The sequence below is a fragment of the Solanum dulcamara genome, chromosome 12 (genome assembly GCF_947179165.1).
Source record: "Solanum dulcamara chromosome 12, daSolDulc1.2, whole genome shotgun sequence".
NCBI classification, from domain to species: Eukaryota; Viridiplantae; Streptophyta; class Magnoliopsida; order Solanales; family Solanaceae; genus Solanum; species Solanum dulcamara.
The window spans coordinates 2772534-2791039 of record NC_077248.1 but is presented as its reverse complement, the minus strand read 5'-3'; the positions used below and the strand labels follow the sequence as shown (position 1 = coordinate 2791039).

Below are 18506 nucleotides of genomic sequence, written 5' to 3'. Positions count from 1 at the left end.
ACATATACTAATATAATATAACATGAAAGATCAATTCTAGTAAAAGAATTGACCGTTATAGTAAAATGTTGTTACAAAAGATTTTTGTTATAGAAAAATCTGACTAGTTACAATCGAGGTTCATAGTTTCTTTTGAGTTCTCAAGGGAGGGGGAAAGGACTAAATTGACCATTTTTTTGGATCAAAAAAAGTCTATGCTTATTCCCGAGGTACCATCATTGCATATTGACCATTTCTTTTTATAAAAAGAGCTATTGCTTGATATTACAACATATTCCATATGCTGGCTATGAATTCTTCCAGACATCTTTGCTGAAAAGTTCAACTTTTAGACAGAACTGAAAGGCTAGAATAAAAAATGTTTCAATTAACAAATCACTTGAAGGAATTGATCAAATCTCCCATGCTGGATCAATGAATAAATCCACTTTATTTCATTCTAATTACTACTAGTCTCTTTTACATCATTTAAGTTGGAGTATGACTTCCAACTTACATGTTGGTTGTGTTTGGTAGGGGGGAAATGTTTTCCCTCATACCAAACACACCCGTTTTCTTCCTAATTGATCATTCTGAGGCCTACTATAATATACTTGAGAGCTTCTGAAAAGTCGACACTATACAATTGCCTAGGCATTGCTAACTAGTCGAATGCTCCTTCCATATACGACCTATGACCTTCAACGTAAGCTCTTCCCCGTTCCCCCCAGAGAAGGAAATTGCTAAGCTTCTTGGAATAATAAGTCCATCTTGACAGCCGCGAACTTTTCTATGGCTGTCTCGTATACTCCTAGGAATACCTTGCCATGTCAACTTACGGCCAGAACCACCAACTTCTAGACTATAGTTGAACATTTTGGCCTCATTTTCCTCGCCCAGAAAACGTAGAAATGCCATGTAAACCGGTGTCATGCCTAGTGAAAACGCCTCAAAATGCAAGACGAATTGTCTTCCAAAACAGTCAAAAACCTGCATTGAGTGAAATATGTCATTGTGCAATCCAGGAACCATAACATAAGAGATGGGAATTCGTCTATCCAACAGATTTCTTGAGTGTCCGAACTTGTTGATGGAATGAAAAGGAAGGACATTTTCGAGTACTTCTTTATGTAACACTTTTAGGCAACTTTCTCAACAACAGAATTTATGACCAAAATTAGCAGTTAAAATCAGCAAAAGACTTACTGTGAGCATCCATATTGCATTCTCAACTTCTTGTGCATTCGATTTGACATATCGATGATTGAACGTGCATCCTGTATGCATATCAACTTTGTGATCCTCCTTGAGATGCAATATTAGTGTTGGAATGTCCCCTTTTATCGAGCATTCTGATCCAGCGTAAGGACAATGGTAAGGCCTAAATTTGCAATGTCTTTCGTGTTTGAGCTTTCGATAGTAAGGTAATATTTTGTGACAGCCAAGATTTTGATGTCTGCAGGGCAATTCCAGTGACTCTGCTACTTTCTCTAAGGCTAAGCACCTTATATTTCCAAGCTCAACTTGGCAAGTAGGACAGCAATTATGTGCTCCAATTTTGCAGTTTGTGCATAGTGTATGACCATTTGGACACTACAAGGATTGTATTTACATTGAGTGTGAGATTAAAAGAATCAAATAAAGAATGAAATTTGGGTTATTTATCTGCAAATTATGTAACATACTAATGTAAATGAAGCTATTGATAGGTGTTCTAGCAATCTGATGAACAAGTAATAAACTATTATTCCTTCATTTTAGGAAGACTTTATGATGATATACAGAGTCTGAGCACCCAAGGGTGCGTCCTCTTGGTGAATGAAAAACCTTGAGAGACATGGTTAAATACATAAAAATTCGCTAGGTGATATTTTTCGATCTGCCTGCAGAGTTAATCGATATTTGCACTAGTAGAAGATAGCAAGTACTTGGTGGAATAGTCGAGGTGTGCGCAATACCGCGATCCACAAACTGACGCGTGGCACTCACCTTTTATTTGGGTATAGAGAGGGGAAACATAGCATGTCACAAGTGCGAGGCTGGAACCCGACTACTTATGAGCCGGGCTTTTAGAGATGAGGCCTTTTTGCAAAGACAAGTAAATTTCGGATCACCCAACCCTGCAACTAATGAGAAGGCTCTATTGAGTAAAGGGAAAACATGTACTTTGTCACACTCCTTACCTTCCAAAGGTACCTAGACTACGCGCCAGCGCAGCAGAGCGAAGACCTGGCCCGGCCACCACCACACCATTAAGAAAATAACACTATTAAAGAGTTAATTGTAAGTTATGTTGTTCAGACTCTCCAAATTAAAAAGTGTTGTCACACCTATATCTGATCCTTTATAAGGAAGTATTTTTGAAAAGTACGTGCAACATAGATAACCATTTACAATTTTACACCATATGTGAACAAGAAGAGGAGTAATTACCTGGTAAAAAGGAGGATACATGGACCTTTTGCAAATTGGGCACTCAAGCAACTCATGGACACCATGGACTGAACACTTGTGAAACTTTTCACTAATACATGTAATACTTTTCTCTAGCTCATGTGTCGTTGTTGTGTCAAATCTTGTAAAATTTGGCCATGATTCAACAAGTTCTTTGCAACTAGCACCACCTCCAGGAGCCATATTTGTAAAAAACTTAGATGATATACTTCAATTTTGCACAACTTAAATAGCCAAAGATTAAACTCTGATAAGTCCAAGTTTATGGTCTCTTTAGAAACACTTAAAAGACTAGAAAATCAAAGAAAGGAAACAACGTTAATATTACGCAAAGAATGACCATATATACAGATAGAAGTCCAGATGCTCATTTTGACTTGGTATATAGTGGAAAAGACTACTATTATAAAACAATAACAATAACAACGGCGCCTTAGTCCCAAACAAATTAGAATCGGCTATACTAGTGTACTAAAACAAAGTTTGGGTATATAGACGTTGAATTATTTAAACCTTTTCGTATGTTTATTTTTTTATATTTTAACTGATCTCCTTTGTGTAAATTCTGGCTCTTGTCACTAATTAGTTATATGAATCCTTACTATGCTAACATGACTAAAATGGGGGGCGGGGGGGCTACCCAATTATCTTATACATTCATTTTAGGTCGTTAAATAAGTTTTCTTTTACGTATATATACGATATGTTTGAATCCTCTTGACAACAACAACATACCCAGTGAAATCCTACAAGTGGAGTCTGGAGAGGGTAGGATTTACCATTATCTCATGGAGATAGAGAAACTGTTTTCAAAAGACCATTGGGTCTTGAATCCTCTTGACACTATTCATATATACATTTCTATATTTTGACGCTCGCATTGAAAATCCTGATTTCTCTATTAGTAAAATATATTCTCAACTATAATAAATATCCGTCTATATATATTTTTTATTTATTTATTTCCTTAACAGTGGAAAAGACAATCAGAGGAAAAAAAATCGATGAGTAATTATTGAGTGGGGACTTGGTCTGATATTCTTTATATTCCCTCTTGTATTTTTCTTATTTGGGTAGATGAGGTAGGTAGAAATTTGAACTAATTTAAACCAAATAGATTCTTTCAACAACAATCCAAAGGAAATTAAAATCAGAAAATAAAAATAGCTTTTCAACATAGTTGCTATTATCTCTCAAATAAACAAGAAACAACCAAACACAAATATTTCATCTGTATATTATATGTTTAATACATCCATTTGGCAAAAAATATTTTAAAAAGACAAAGACTTGAACCAAGGCTCATAAGGTTAAATTAATATCGTACAATAAGAAGTAACGAAGTCAGGAATTTGGTTTAAAATGTTCAAAACTAACGAAGGGTATATATGAGTCACTTTCATAACGAGGGGTATATAAACTTTAAATGATAAAGTTGATAGGTGTATCAGGCTCCTTTTCCTTTATACAATATAGTTTTTCATCGAAGAGTGAATATTCGAGTGAGATGAGAATAGTTGAGAGCCAATAAATTAAACTTAAGAGTTTCATTTAGCTAAGCTGAGTAAAAGTCACTGATTTTATAATTAAAAAATTATATATATTTTATTAGAAATGTTGAATTTCTCATAATTAGTGGCTTAGTGTAGTAATCTTGTACAGTTATGTTCTTGTTGCTTTTTGTCTATGTTCCTCTGTTGAGCTAGGTACATTATTTGATTTGGAAAATCACAAAAAAAATAAAAAATCTATACTTGTTGGGGCACCACCAAACTAAAGGGATAATTATGTGGTTTAGCTAATTCAATCCTCTTATTATTCTTTATAATTTTAAAAAATTACATATATAATATAGGATATTGTATACAACTATACATCGAATACACTTATTATGCGCACGAATATAATGTGTTTCATTATTGTTATGCACCCCAATACATTACATTCTTATTCAGGGATATTGTATATACGCGTGAATATAATATATATCACTATTAATATGCGTGTAAATACATCGAATTCCGCTATGTTTTGAAACCAAAATATTGCTATGTTTCGCACTTAGCCAAAATTTTGCTATTTTTCACAAATCGAAACGTAAATAGTGCTATTTACGAAATTTTCCCAAACAATAAAATTAATAATCCTTGATAGGAATAAAATCTGCGTACACTTTACCCTCTCCAGATTCCACGTTGTGGATTTCACTGGGTTGTTGTCATCCTATAAAATTAATAATGAAATTGTCATATAAAGACAGCATATTCACACAGAGACAATTCAATGAATTGATAGCCCAACCAGCAATCATCAGGACCACCCTTTTATGTTTTCCTTAATCTAATATATTCACTACTTTTAAATGAAATCACTGAAAAAGGACAACAAAAATAACGTCCTTGAGTTTTTATTTTGTCATCAAAAGCATCTTTCTTGGCTTCTTGCAACCAACTAATTTTTTCATGTAAGTTCAAAATAGGTTTTGCAGAGAACTCACAAACAACCAAATCTTCTCCTAACCTAATATTTGAGAGCAGCACACCTCCTTTTCATAACGGCGGTGTTCAAATCAATTTGCATGTCTGACTCAATAAAAATAAAATAACGTCTACTGGCCACTTTTCAATCACGTTTTTGAAAAATAATTACGTTTAGTTCGACCCATAAAATTTGTAATTCCATGATAATGGCTATTTTTCAATTACCAGGGCTAAAAGGTGGTTATTTGTGAATTTTACCTAATTGCTTACCTACAAACATTAAATATAAAAGAAGGATGAATATATATCCAGCGAGCGAGTACAGATGAAACAACCTCTCTACCTTCTCAAGGTAGGGGTAAGACCGAGTACGCACCATCCTTGATGACCCCATTTGTGGGCTTAACCCGAATATGTTGTTGTTCTACTTAAGAGAGATAATCCAACAAAATGGGGTATATTTGTAAGCCACATAACCAAGAACATGAATGAGATATATGCTAAATCAACCAAAATATACACAAAAAGGGGGTAAAATGAAAGGAGGGGACTATAAATCCTCTACACTTATAGACAACAGCTTGATTATTTTCTCTCACTCCCCCCCCCCCCACCAGGTGGGGGGTGGGGGAGGTGGTATCATGGCACCCGTTGATGTGCTAAAGAGGTCTAAGAGTCTTTTTAGGAGCACTGATCCATGAAGAACCGGCGATTGCAAATCTCCACAATGCATTAACATGTTCTGGCAAAGCATACTCAATACCAACTCTTGGACCAACAAGTATATGTTCTGGTTCTGGCCCATCTAAGAGTTCTAAGCCGCCTGTCATATGCATAAGAGTACGCGGGAGTCTAATTTAGTAGTAGCTAAAAGTTGAAAGATGGAACAACAGAATGTTTACCCGCAGTGTATAGAGCGTGGCTAGACCATTCTGTTGATAGTCCTAATGCTTGACCAACCTACACAGAGACGCCAATAACTCTATCATGTAAAAGAAAGGTTGCAATCACTAAAAATCATCTCTTTAGGGAAATGAACATATTCGAGTGATCTCATAATTGTTTTGAGATGACATAGCAGGGATATGATGGACAAGTACTTTCAAATGCTTCTATTAGATATTAATCTTACTTCTATTTCTTTTTCCCTCCTTTTTCTGCGAGAGTGCTTCCTACTTGCTATGATGCGATCCTAAAAAATATGCACTACTTTCGGAGGATCCAACATGCACCTATCGATATTATTGAAGAGTCCGAGCAGCATAGCCTTTTTGTACCTCCTTATTGCCAATAGAATGTTAATGACAATAATCCAGCTATTTCAAGCAACTCAAAATCAGAATCAGGCTCATTTTCTAATGGAAGGTTGTTGTTTGCACTTGAGAAAGCTCGGGCATGGAAACTATTAATGCTCATGGCAGAATGACCAGTAAGAGCTACATGCCTGAAGTGAATACTGTTCTCCTCAAGTCAGAATCCACTAGTTTAGACATAAACATAATTCACATCTTCCGTGTCAATATATGCTATTGTTGTATATGAACCATATTTTCTACCTCAACAATTCTTTTGCTTCGGTTATCGTATTATTTGTTGTTTTTACTATATTTATTTTTCATATTGTTTTTTATATGCATTACTTGAGCTAAGGTCCATCGGAAATCACCTCTCTACCTTCACGAGACAGAAGTAAGGCTATGTACACACCACCCTCCCCAAACCCCACTTGTGGGATTACACTAGGTATGTTGTTATTGTTGTTACTATTATCATTTTTATAACCATTTCTTCCAAGCATGTTATACCAACCAAGCTTCTAGTGTTTAAAAGAATTATCTTTCTTTTACTAAAAAATTAGAAGATATTTCTCTAAATGTAAGCAACAGAATTCAAATTCACATAAACAGAATAGACACATTTGCTCTTCACCTTTCTACCAAAATGAAAAATAGTTGGATGGAGAAAACAACAAAAATAAAATTGTATGCTTTAATTGCCCCCTGGGCTTAGTTCAAGTGGCAAAGGTTGAGGGACTAAGTCTAGTATTTAAATGGAGAAGGATAGAGCAAATAAACTTTTGGTAATCTTTAAGAAAGGCTTGATCAATAAAAATGACGCTAAACAAGCAACTTAGTCCTACATCCAACAAAGGTAATAACTTACCTTTCCAGGACCTGCAAGAAGAATGGGCTTCTCAGTTTTTATACCCCGACGCTGCTGAATAGTACCCAAGCCTGCAGAATTTACACCATAATTATTGAAAGAGAACTCTAAAATAGCATTTCAGCTTTGTTTGTTAGAGATAATATACTAGTCCAACAATGCAGGAATTGAGAAAAAAGATCATCATAAGTAGGGCAGTGTGCTTCAATGCCAATGTGTTCTATATAACCTTGCTTCCCTTCTAGCATGCACGCATTCGATTTTGTTTTGTTTTTCCTTTCAATAAGGTCCATTTATCATGCAAGCATGGGATTTCAACACATAAATCATAATTCTAGATTACTTACAAGTGATCATTTTAGAAGTATCAAGGTGTATTCAGGATATTCAAACAGTTATACCGGTGCTTTTCTTCCCTCGCCATATCTCTGACTATCTTGATATTGGTAGATGATATCAATTAAAACATACAAGTTTTAGTTAATTATTTTAGAAGAAGCCGACAAGAACTATAGCTGCTCCGATAACTTTTCGATGGATGCATTTAATAACCCTATACTATCATCTAATTGTTTTCTGAGGTGCACTAATGCAACAAATGTAAATTGGTTAAAATGACTATGTTGCTTCAAAGAGTGAAGAGATCACTAAGATAAAATGGGATACTACGGGAAGTGCACACATTGACTTGCAGTGGGACTAAGGAGATCAAATAGAACATATTAAACTGCTAAGCAAAGCAAATTAGGAAACATGAAAAGTAGGAGTATGTAATTCGATTTACCACTGATGGGAGCGCAGGAACGAATCAATACAGCTGCTCCAGCTTCTTCCTTGTCTGCTACAACATTGAGCATCATGTGGAGACCGTAGCAGATGTAGACATATGCATGACCACCAGGACCAAACTATAGATCACAAATCATTAGAAAATCTAGAAGACATGCCCTGATATACTCTATAACATACACCCATGCTAATCAATGTCACTGCACAATACTACTAAGAAATGAAAAATTGTTCAGTTACAAAGAGCACCTTGAAATGTTTCATATGGCTCCAAAAGGTAATAGATCAGAAACCTATTGACTATGCTCACCAAAAAATATGTCCAACTCAGGATCAATTTTGTACTTCAGATGTAGAGCTAAAAAATTACGTAAAATCGTCAATGTTTTCTTCACACAACCAAACCTATGAGATTGATATCATTTTAGCATACCGTAAAACAATCAACTTTCTTCTTATAAGCAACTACAACCTGCCTTCTCTAGAAAATCTGAAGACACGTGCCATTTTTGCCAACATCGATTTACAAGTTTGAATTAAACAATGTGTTAAACTTCACATAGTTTAAATAAACCAATATCTAGGCATAGGGAAACAACAACATTTTCTTTGGGTAAGTGACAGCATTACATTACATGTCATGACAGACAGTCAACATTTCATATCATATCTCCAACTCTAACTTAATAAGGGGCAGCGCGACCCCCTTTAATAATTTCTGAACAACTACTCATGCAATAGAGCATAGCCCATCTATTATCTTGCACAAATTTTAGATTAGAAAATAAAGAAAGAGGGAAAAGATTAAACTTTGAAGGAAAATCATTCATTCAGAAACTCAATAAATTTCTTGATGCTCTCTACAATTATCCACTCTACTTCACTACTACACAATTCTGTACTACTCTTCTTCACTACAAGAATATAGGAAGAAGCGCCTCCATTTGTAATAGTGCAAAAACCTAATTAACTAGAAACTGGAGAGCTGATTCCTATATAATTTTGACAGCAAATCCTAATTAGACGTGAACTAAGTAAACTAAGAAATACCATATCCTAAACAATTTTGGTTTCATACAACTTTGAATTAGTCTTCCAACAAACTTGGGTGAACCAAAGCTTTAAGAGAGAAGGCACATTTTTTACTACCTCAATTTCAATTGGTTTGTCTGATTTTGACTTGGTACGGAGTCTAAGAAGACTTTTTTGTGATCTTTCAAACATATCAACATGTCATGTCTAAAGTTAGAATCAGAGTTGCTATAGAAAAAAAAAAGAAAAAAAACATTCTTTTTTAAACAGACTAAAAAGTTAAACAAACTAAAAAGAAAAGTAAAGACAAACAAATTGAAGCGCAGGGAGTATAAGTTATCTATGCAACTAAACACTTAAAACACACTTCTTCACAGAATTCACCATTAATGTATAGCAAATGACTCAAAAATATCAGCTTTTAGAATCTTACCACAGGGGCAGTCCTAGCTGTTTTCCCAAATCGACCATGACAAGCTGAATCATTTGGCCTATAAGCTTCCACCTATCAAACAAGAACAACAACCCCATTATTCAAATAACCCAATTCAAGAACAATGAAGCAGCAGCACACACACATTAAATCAAGAACACCAACAACATTAAAACCTCAAAACAATGAAGAAGCACAAACACATTAAATCAAGAACACCAACAACATTAAAACCTCAGACCACAAACACATTTAATCAAGAACACCAATAACATTAAAACCTCAGTTATCTGAAGAACAACATCATCTCTCCTAAGGAACTTGCCAAGCAAACGTGGGGCAAGATCAAGTGCATCAATTTGGTAAAAATCTCGGGTCAATATTGGAAATTTATCCATGAAAACTATAAGGGTAGTGTTAATTTGAGGTTTGGGGAGGTTTTCTTCAGATTCTGAGTTGGGTTTTGAATCTTTTGATTTGTGCTTGTTTTTTAGTTTAACTGTTGTTGTTTTGGATGATGAAGCTTTGGTTTTGGTGGCAATTTTTTGAACACTAATATTGTGATTTGAATCCTTTTTTTGACGATGGATTTTCTTCATTGGATTAATAGTAGCATTAACTTTGAGGAGAACCATTACATAGGGTTCATTGGCTGGGTGGAAAGAACTTGTCAACTGGGGCTTAACAAAAGTTGCAAATTGTCTAAATTTACACGTGTTTGGATGGTTGTATCCTTGTATTTGTATTATTAATTTAAATATAATATTTTTTTTAATTGTTATTTAAATTTTTTTATATCATATCATTTAAATTTACTATTAGCTAATGACAAAAACTCTCATTTTATGTAATAATTGATTTGGTGTGATCGCAACGTTATCATAATATTTTCTTCTCATTTGTCTTTAATAATCTTATTTTATCATTTTTATAATAGTTCTACCACATACTCTACGTTGTTGTACGTTTATCATTCAAATTGTTAATTTGTTACATTATATAACGACATAGAATAATACAATCTATTCAAATAATACAATATGATACAATATAATATAATATCATTATGAAATAATACGTAACAACCATCCTTTAGAATGAGACTTATGTTTGATTTTTAAATATAACAATTGTACATATAAATTTTAAGTTAAAGATAAAAAAAAAAAAAAAAATCCTCAACCCTGCAAATATCAGCCAATATAAGTATGCAGAGATTGGCACAAAAAGGAAAAATAAAAAAGATCGTCGCCTGAGAGATTCGAACTCTCGCGGGGAAACCCCATGTACTTAGCAGGCACACGCCTTAACCACTCGGCCAAAGCGACATTTGTATATTGCTTTTCTTTTTAGTGTACTAGGTTTCTTCATATCAATTTATGTGACGTAATTTAACTGAATACAAAATTTATGAAATATGATAAGACATTGGAATGTTCCAATATAAATACCAAGCATCACCAAATGAGAAATAAATTTTAAAAAGTTGAAAAGCTAGTGTCCTTCACTAGTTATCTAATATTTTCTATGTCTCAATTTATATGATTTACTTTTTTTTAATCAACCCAAAAAAATTATACAATTCGAATTTAACTTTAAAATATATGTTTTATTCTTAATGAAATTATTTATAGCCATACGAATATCCGTGACTTATTTTAGATCATAAATTTTATTTTAAAAAATAATTTATTAAATTTTGTATCAAATCAAAGTTCCTTAAAAATCTCTGCCTTCTTTAAAATATCCTGAGCAGTTTTTATAGGTTGAGCCCCTTTTTTAAGAAAATATAAAATAGCAGGAACATATCCCCGGGCGAAAACTCGTGATAGAAGGAAGCTCGCACACGGCTGAAAAAGATATAGTTTATATAGAGAAGAAACCTAAGGTAAATTAGGCGTGAAGAAGTATCAATTACCTCAATATAATATTATTGTGGGTGCTCTTCCCATGACTAGTATGAAAATAAATGTGAAAGAGGACACACATGGTATAAGTGGTTCATGCCTAGGTTGACACCTCTAAAACGACATGCATGCCACTGTTTTTACAAAAATATTTTTTTATTATTTGTAATTTTAATTTTATATATAATCTATTTAAAATCATAAAATTTTAAAATATTTTGATGCATTTTATTATATTTTTAGTTTAAAATCATGAGATTCAAAAGTTTAATTTACTTTTTCAAATTTTATGTCAAGTCAAAATTAAACAAATAAATTAAAACGAAAAGAAAATCTTTCTTTTTCTTTTGAGCAGGAAACAACCTCTCTCTTTTTTCCTTTTTTTTTTTTTAAATTTCTCATCTAGTGTTTGATATTCACATTTCGATTAAATTTGGATACACGTTCATGAAAAGTCTTAATATTGAGGATAAAATCTTTCCTAACAAAAACAATTCTATACTCGATAACAACCCAGCTCTCTACTATTATAAAAATAGATATAAATCTGTGTTTATCCTATCTTCATCAAATTCTATTTGAGATATTACACGCAATATGTTGTTGCTATCGTTGTTATTATTATTAGTTTTGGGATAAATATGATAGATCTGAATTTCTTTCGAGTCATTTTCTTTTCTTCTTTTCTAGAAATTCGATTAATTAGTCGGTAGTGGAAAATTAGGTGGATTAAAAGAAGACTTGTCCTTGGATCCTTGAGTTTTGTCATTGTTATCAATTTATATAATGGTGGGGTAGTTCAAAATCAATTTTTTTCCCCCCTAAATATGCAATATTTTCTGATCATGTGATCATTTTAATTGATATTGAGTGCTATTTCAGAATTTTAATTACGTGTAAGTTTTTATCAACGAAAGTTGTTTTATTAGACTACTAACAACGTCACAATCACGATCCCATATTGTTACATTTATAAGATGAGAAAGGGACTTATTTTGACATAATGTTCATTTATAAGTAATGGATTTGATTTGACATAATGTTCATTTACAAGAAATAAGGGGTTTAATTTAACATAATGTTCGTACAATATCACTTAATTATGATTAAGTGATAAGTGATTTGACATGAATGGTAGGTTCAAGAGTGGAGTTGAATATACGGAGTAATATATGGTACGTAAATTCAGCAGCTTTTGTTCAAATATCATATATATATATATATATATATATATATATATATATATATATATATATAAATATTATATACGAATTTAAAAATACTATAGAAAAAAATAATGAAATTGCATTGTATCTCGAATATGATAAATTGAGAGGATATTTTATAAATATATAATATTCATCTTGAATATATTAATTATTTGGCGCCTAATTATTTTTTTATATTTCGAATAATGGGAAGAAACAAAAGAAAAATCTCGTTATTATTTCAATAATTTGTGTAATTTAGCAAAAGTGCAAGTATTTTTTCATATCTGTTAGTAGTAGTGTTGTATAGTTTTGGCACTGACAAATATGCCAAAATAAAACCTATACAATTTGCACCAAACATTCAGTCCACTAAAAAAAAAAATATATGTGGCATTTAAAGTTTGTGACCTGGGATGCCAACTCCCTTGCTGGCTTCTTCACCAGATTTCATTTCAACCAAACTTAATTATTTTTTTATATTGAAATGATTGTGGATCATTAGGTTTGCCGATAATAATAAGGTCCGGTGAGAATAAATTACACAAACATTATTCTAATCTTGTAGAAGTAGAGAAATTGTTTTTTATAGATTTTCGATTTTATTATAGTATCTCAAAGCAGTTTGAGAAAACAAATAGAACTTGAATCTAAGTTAATCTTAAAATTAGTTGATGAGGAAAGAATTGCTCAAATTTATATAAGGAGATTACTAATCCTTTTCTCAACTAATTAATGTGAATTCTTCAACAAAAATTAGGATACGAAAATGGAAGCAATAATAACAATGAAATAGAAAGATATAAAGAATATCAACAAACAAACAAACAAGCTAGTGCAAGAAAAAGAAATATAGAACAAAATGATTCTTTGACTGAGATTTAATAAGAAGTGTTTATATTCCTTTTGTGAAATAATATATTGTTTGAACTGAAGTTGAACAATGAAAGTTTGGTCAACCATTTTCAACTTGTACGGACACATAACACCTTAAGATTCACTCTATTTTTCAAATGTTCATAATTTTATAATTTTGATGATATTAGGAGTTTCAAGCTTTAGGTAGGCAAGCTCCTAATAAGGGGGTCAAATTTCCATATTCGGTCGATTCAGATAGTGCACGTTTTTTTTTTGAAACAAATTCACATTGTCAAATTCTGAAATAAATACGTATTGAATATCAAGTGAAAACCTAAAAACAAAACTAACATATTTAAAAGTTTCAAAAGTTATACTACAATCACGTAATTATGTATGTCATAGCTAAAATAATATTTCTTCTTTCACAAGTTCATTGCCTAGTCCGGAGGCTGATTTAGAGGTGGCGAGGGGTTCATTTGAATCCCCTCGATAAATAATTACTATGTATATAAGATATTCTATATTGAACCTTTTGAAAATAAGACTCAAAATTTGTCCAGATGTTAAAATTTTATATTAAGTAAAGCCAGAGCCAGGCCAAACATACACACGTGTAAGCATTCTGTGATTTGAATTAATTAATTTATTTTTAATAAAATAAATAATTAATGTTATCTTCATCTGCTGGTTTTTAGTGATTTATAGTTTTTTTCTCCGAAATTCTCTCTGATGGCAGCCGGCGGCACCGGCAGTGGCATTCTTGCTATTAATCTCAAAATAAGTGGCATTTTACTCAAACAGTAAACACAACATTCACATAGTTCCTAACTTTCACTTTTCCCAACATGAAGTTTGTGTGGAATTATAATTATAATTAGAACATCCTTGAATTTGACGTGTAAAAATCTCATTAATATTTCATTCACTAAAAAATAAAATTCACAACTAAATCCAAATTTTTTATTTTTTTTTGTAATTTACCACTCTCCTCTTCTTATACGACATAATTCGAAGTTGAAAAGTTAAACTTTTTCATTATAATTGTGTATTCAAACATATAAGTTTAAAGTTTTTAAAAAATAATTTATATACTTAGAAATTATTTATATACTTAGAAGTTTTTAAAAAATAATTTATATACTTAGAAGTTTTTAAAAAATAATTTAAAAAATAATTTATATACTTAGAAATTATTTTAAAAAATATTTTAAATTATATAAATTACAGTAAATGTTTACTTATATCTCTTGAAATCGAATCATATTATAAATTGGAATATCTGAAATATGATCTAACAATAAACTTCTTATTTAATTTTGTCAATATAATAATGTATTACTATTATTATTATTATTTTACCTTTTTATATATGACATTTATTTAAAATTTGAATTAATTTAAATTCTTACCATCTAACGTCAAGCCCATTAAAAAAAAAGACTAAATCATTTTTTTTTGTCAAACTCAAATTTGAAAAAAAGACTTAACCCTCTTTTATTTCGATAACTCGGACTCGAAACTTTTATTAAGGACGGATAAAATCATATTTTCCTATCACAACCCATATAGTATATATTTTGTTAAATGAGATAAGTATTAATTCAGTTAAGATAATAAGTAATAATTTCAAACTCTTATTTAAATTTATGTTTTTTTTTTTTTACGTTACGCACTTGTGTTATAACTCTTCTTTATTTGTCTCACATAAAAACACACACACATTAAAAAGAGTCCATATACACCAATATTTCAATATAGCCAAAATCTCAAAAAAATTCTCTCTCTCGTTCTTTTTCCATTTTTGATTTTATAAAAGAAAGATTGTTTCTTGATAGAGCTTGAGCAGAAAAACAATGGCAGAAACAGCAAAATATGCCACTATCAATGGTGGAACACTGATTACAGACTTGAAAACTCAGTTATCTCTTCTCAAAACTAAAAGAAGTGTTGCTTGTGCTTATGGGTTTGTGTTTGTTTTCATTGTTGTTACTACTTTCTTGGCTTTTAGTCCTTCACCTAACTCTTCTTCACCATGGTTTACCAACATTTTTTCTTTAAATAAACAAGAAGATGGTGGTGGTTCTTATGGATCTCAGTTCTCTTCTGTTTTCTCTAATCTTTTTCCTAAATCTTTACATCATCAAGTTCTCAATGTTACTGCTAGTGATGTTGTTCCAAGAACTTCAAACAACAATTTTGAGCAACCCCATTTGGATAAAAAAGCACCAATTGGTGAAAAGACTCAAAATCATACTCTGAATAATGATAAAGTTGGAGTCTTGGAAAAGCCCTTAAATTCTTCTGTGTTGAGTAATAAAGAATCATCTCAGACTCAAAATAAAGATTTTGATGATAAAGTTGGAATCTTGATGGCAAATCACAGCACAATTGAGGTTTCTAAGTCTCCAGCAAATGTGAATCAGACTCAAAGTAAAGATTTTGATGATAAAGTTGGAATCTTGAAGGCACATCAGAGCACGATTGAGGTTCCTAAGTCTGCAGAAACTGTGAATCAGACTCAAAGTAAAGATTTTGATGATAAAGTTGGAATCTTTAAGGCAAATCAGAGCTCAATTGAGGTTCCTAAGTCTGCACCAACTCTAAATCAGACTCAAAGTAAAGATTTTGATGATAAAGTCGGAATCTTTAAGGCAAATCAGAGCACAATTGAGAAAAATTCAGCAGCAAAGACTTCTTCTGAGGAAAATAGTGCTAATGGGAATGGAGAAAAGGGAATTACAGAGAGAAGTGCTAATGGGAATGTAGATTTGGTTAAGTCTTTGTTGAATTGTGATTTCTTTGATGGGAATTGGGTGACAGATGAATCTTACCCTTTGTATAAACCTGGTTCTTGTTCTCTTATTGATGAACAATTCAATTGTTTTCTCAATGATAGGCCTGATAGTGGTTACTTGAAGATGAAATGGAAACCCAATGCATGCAGTCTTCCCAGGTATGGGCACTTTAATGTTTCTTGTTTTTTCCCATTTCTAGTTAGTGTAGTTTTAATTGTCTTGTCCAAAAAAATTATTCTGAACAATTTTAATTGGAACACTCCAAACTTTGAATATGCACATGTAAACAACTCAATTGGTCTCCTGTGTGGCAGTTGAACACTCCGACTTACAAAATGATCATCGAGACACCTCCAAAATTTATGTGCCACAAGCTGGAGTGTTTAGTTGCAAGTTGAAACATGTATATGTGCACTCTCAAAGTTGGAGTTCTTACAAAGTTTGAGTTTCCCTTACATTTTAATAAAGTTGATCTCTTTCATCAATTATGTAATGTATATTGAGATCTTCATAGGGTATATGTGGTGTTGTTTTTCGATATAAGGAATTAATAATCTTTGAGATAAATCAACTGCTGTAAGCCTGTAACATTCAGTGTTTAATTGTTCTGATGGTTCATTTTTGGAACTTATTATCAGATTGAATGCCACTCATATGCTGGAATTGTTAAGAGGAAAGCGTCTCGTCTTCATTGGCGATTCTCTGAATAGGAACATGTGGGAATCCCTTATTTGTATTCTTAAAAACTCTGTAAAAGATCAGAAGAAGGTTTATGAAGAATTTGGAAGACACCATTTCAGGACAGAAGCTTGGTATTCGTTTATATTCGAAGTAAGTATCTGATGTAGCCGGATTAATTTCTAGTAGCAGAATTCATGGACGATGTGTTTAATCGTTGTTTTTTCTTCTGTAAAATTTTCAGGAGTATAAATGCAGAGTGGAGTTCTTTGCGTCTCCTTTCTTGGTTCAACAATGGGAAGTTGCAGATGAAAAGGGAGGGAAGAAGGAAACGCTTCGACTTGATTTGATCGGAGAGTCAGCTGATAAGTATAAAGACGCGGATATCTTAGTCTTCAACACCGGTCACTGGTGGACTCACGAGAAGACTTCATTGGGGTAAAACTTGTTTATGTGTTCTTCGACATACATAATCATGTATTTTTATGCTCTATTTACTTCAACATTAAACAATGCTGAATGTTTCAGGAAGGACTATTATCAAGAAGGAAATCATGTGCACAACGAACTTAACGTTCTTGAGGCCTTTCGGAGAGCATTAACAACATGGGGAAGATGGGTCGATGCTCATGTAAATCCCAAGAAGACGTTTGTTCTCTTCAGAGGTTATTCTGCTTCTCATTTCAGGTAATAACGCGAAATTCAAAACCAAATCACATTAACTTATCGATAGCTCTAGCTCTAGTTCTTTACGGTGTAGTTTAAGATAAGGACTTGTTTATTACAAGCATTAGCATTGTTTTCATCACCATTTAGATTAAACTTTATGTACTTCCACAGCGGCGGGCAATGGAATTCTGGCGGGGCATGTGATAGTGAAACAGAACCGATAAAGAACGACACATATTTGACTCCGTATCCATCCAAGATGACAGTACTTGAAAACATCTTCAAAGGGATGAAAACTCAAGTCTCGTATCTCAACATCACAAGAATGACGGACTATAGAAAAGACGGTCATCCATCGATATATAGGAAACTGAATTTGACTTTAAAAGAGAGGAGATCACAATGGAGGTATCAAGATTGTAGCCATTGGTGCCTTCCTGGTGTACCTGATGCTTGGAATGAGCTGTTATATGCTGAACTTTTGGTAAGACTACGCCAAAAACAACAAAAGAGAAAGTCATAGGTAAAACAAATACTATGTTGCTCGGACTCTTCAAAAATATTGTCAGGTGTTTGTCTGATCCTCAAAAGTAGTGTGTTTCTTGAGAATCTGACACGGATGCACGGATTCAGTAGCATTTTGGAGAGTACGAGCAACATAGAATTCACGAACACATATAGAAGGTGTCGATGTACATTGAAATAATGAGTAAAGCCTATACTAAAAATAGTGTTGGCTTTGTTATCGAAGTTAAAACACCTGAAGAAAAATCCAAGAAAGAATAAATTATTATAGCCTAAAGTTGTGTACACATCAACCTTTCTAGACTCGATTCCACTTATGGGGTTACATTGGTGTGTCGTCATTGTTGTAGTAAATTATATAGTATATGAGAGGAAGAGAGAGTTGAAGTTTCCCTTGGAAAAAAAGGAATTTTGTTGTTTAATTATAGTTCTCTCATGCTATAAAGTATTTTTCAAGTCTTGAGATCTTGAAAAGTGTAAATTCTTCAATTAATTTATTTTATTGGATCTTAGAATGTTTTAAGGTATGTACT

At 32.5% G+C, this 18506-nt stretch overlaps 3 protein-coding genes and 1 non-coding gene across 5 annotated transcripts; 1 reads left to right on the top strand and 3 right to left on the bottom strand.

Annotated features, from left to right (window-relative positions):
• Window positions 1–411: 411 nt before the first annotated feature.
• LOC129876984 (E3 ubiquitin-protein ligase SINAT2-like) lies at window positions 412–3012 on the bottom strand. Its single transcript, XM_055952459.1, has 3 exons — window positions 2413–3012; window positions 1186–1572; window positions 412–969 (listed from the first exon to the last, which is right to left on the bottom strand). The coding sequence occupies exons 1-3, from the start codon at window positions 2614–2616 to the stop codon at window positions 640–642; spliced, it is 921 nt and encodes a 306-aa protein (XP_055808434.1). The 5' UTR covers window positions 2617–3012; the 3' UTR covers window positions 412–639.
• A 2187-nt stretch (window positions 3013–5199) lies between these two features.
• Window positions 5200–10031, bottom strand: LOC129876985 (DNA-3-methyladenine glycosylase). Of its 2 annotated transcripts, none has more exons than XM_055952460.1 (6): window positions 9612–10030; window positions 9331–9402; window positions 7861–7984; window positions 7077–7147; window positions 5816–5873; window positions 5200–5736 (listed from the first exon to the last, which is right to left on the bottom strand). In XM_055952460.1, exons 1-6 carry the CDS (start codon window positions 9963–9965, stop codon window positions 5573–5575), a joined length of 843 nt encoding a protein of 280 aa, XP_055808435.1. In that variant the 5' UTR covers window positions 9966–10030; the 3' UTR covers window positions 5200–5572. The 2 variants fall into 2 exon arrangements, with proteins under 2 accessions (XP_055808435.1, XP_055808437.1); XM_055952462.1 differs by having other exon boundaries at window positions 5597–5765; window positions 9612–10031.
• Window positions 10032–10576: 545 nt separating this feature from the next.
• Window positions 10577–10658, bottom strand: TRNAS-GCU (transfer RNA serine (anticodon GCU)). The gene has a single exon. It is a non-coding gene; the product is annotated as a tRNA-Ser (tRNA).
• A 4371-nt stretch (window positions 10659–15029) lies between these two features.
• Window positions 15030–18466, top strand: LOC129877497 (protein trichome birefringence-like). Its single transcript, XM_055953005.1, has 5 exons — window positions 15030–16259; window positions 16740–16932; window positions 17024–17217; window positions 17308–17466; window positions 17620–18466. Exons 1-5 carry the CDS (start codon window positions 15160–15162, stop codon window positions 17969–17971), a joined length of 1998 nt encoding a protein of 665 aa, XP_055808980.1. The 5' UTR covers window positions 15030–15159; the 3' UTR covers window positions 17972–18466.
• Window positions 18467–18506: the final 40 nt, after the last annotated feature.

Excerpts from the sequence above, each read along its gene's own strand:
- LOC129876984 (XM_055952459.1), bottom strand. The coding sequence starts at position 2,616 with ATGGCTCCTGGAGGTGGTGCTAGTTGCAAAGAACTTGTTGAATCATGG. Across the intron at positions 1,573-2,412 it reads TGTATCCTCCTTTTTACCAG|TGTCCAAATGGTCATACACT; the intron begins GTAATTACTCCT and ends CAATCCTTGTAG. Across the intron at positions 970-1,185 it reads ATGCAATATGGATGCTCACA|GTTTTTGACTGTTTTGGAAG; the intron begins GTAAGTCTTTTG and ends CACTCAATGCAG.
- LOC129876985 (XM_055952460.1), bottom strand. The coding sequence starts at position 9,965 with ATGGTTCTCCTCAAAGTTAATGCTACTATTAATCCAATGAAGAAAATC. Across the intron at positions 9,403-9,611 it reads TTGTTCTTCAGATAACTGAG|GTGGAAGCTTATAGGCCAAA; the intron begins GTTTTAATGTTA and ends CTTGTTTGATAG. Across the intron at positions 7,985-9,330 it reads CAGCTAGGACTGCCCCTGTG|TTTGGTCCTGGTGGTCATGC; the intron begins GTAAGATTCTAA and ends TGTGATCTATAG.
- LOC129877497 (XM_055953005.1), top strand. The coding sequence starts at position 15,160 with ATGGCAGAAACAGCAAAATATGCCACTATCAATGGTGGAACACTGATT. Across the intron at positions 16,933-17,023 it reads GGTATTCGTTTATATTCGAA|GAGTATAAATGCAGAGTGGA; the intron begins GTAAGTATCTGA and ends TAAAATTTTCAG. Across the intron at positions 17,218-17,307 it reads CACGAGAAGACTTCATTGGG|GAAGGACTATTATCAAGAAG; the intron begins GTAAAACTTGTT and ends TGAATGTTTCAG.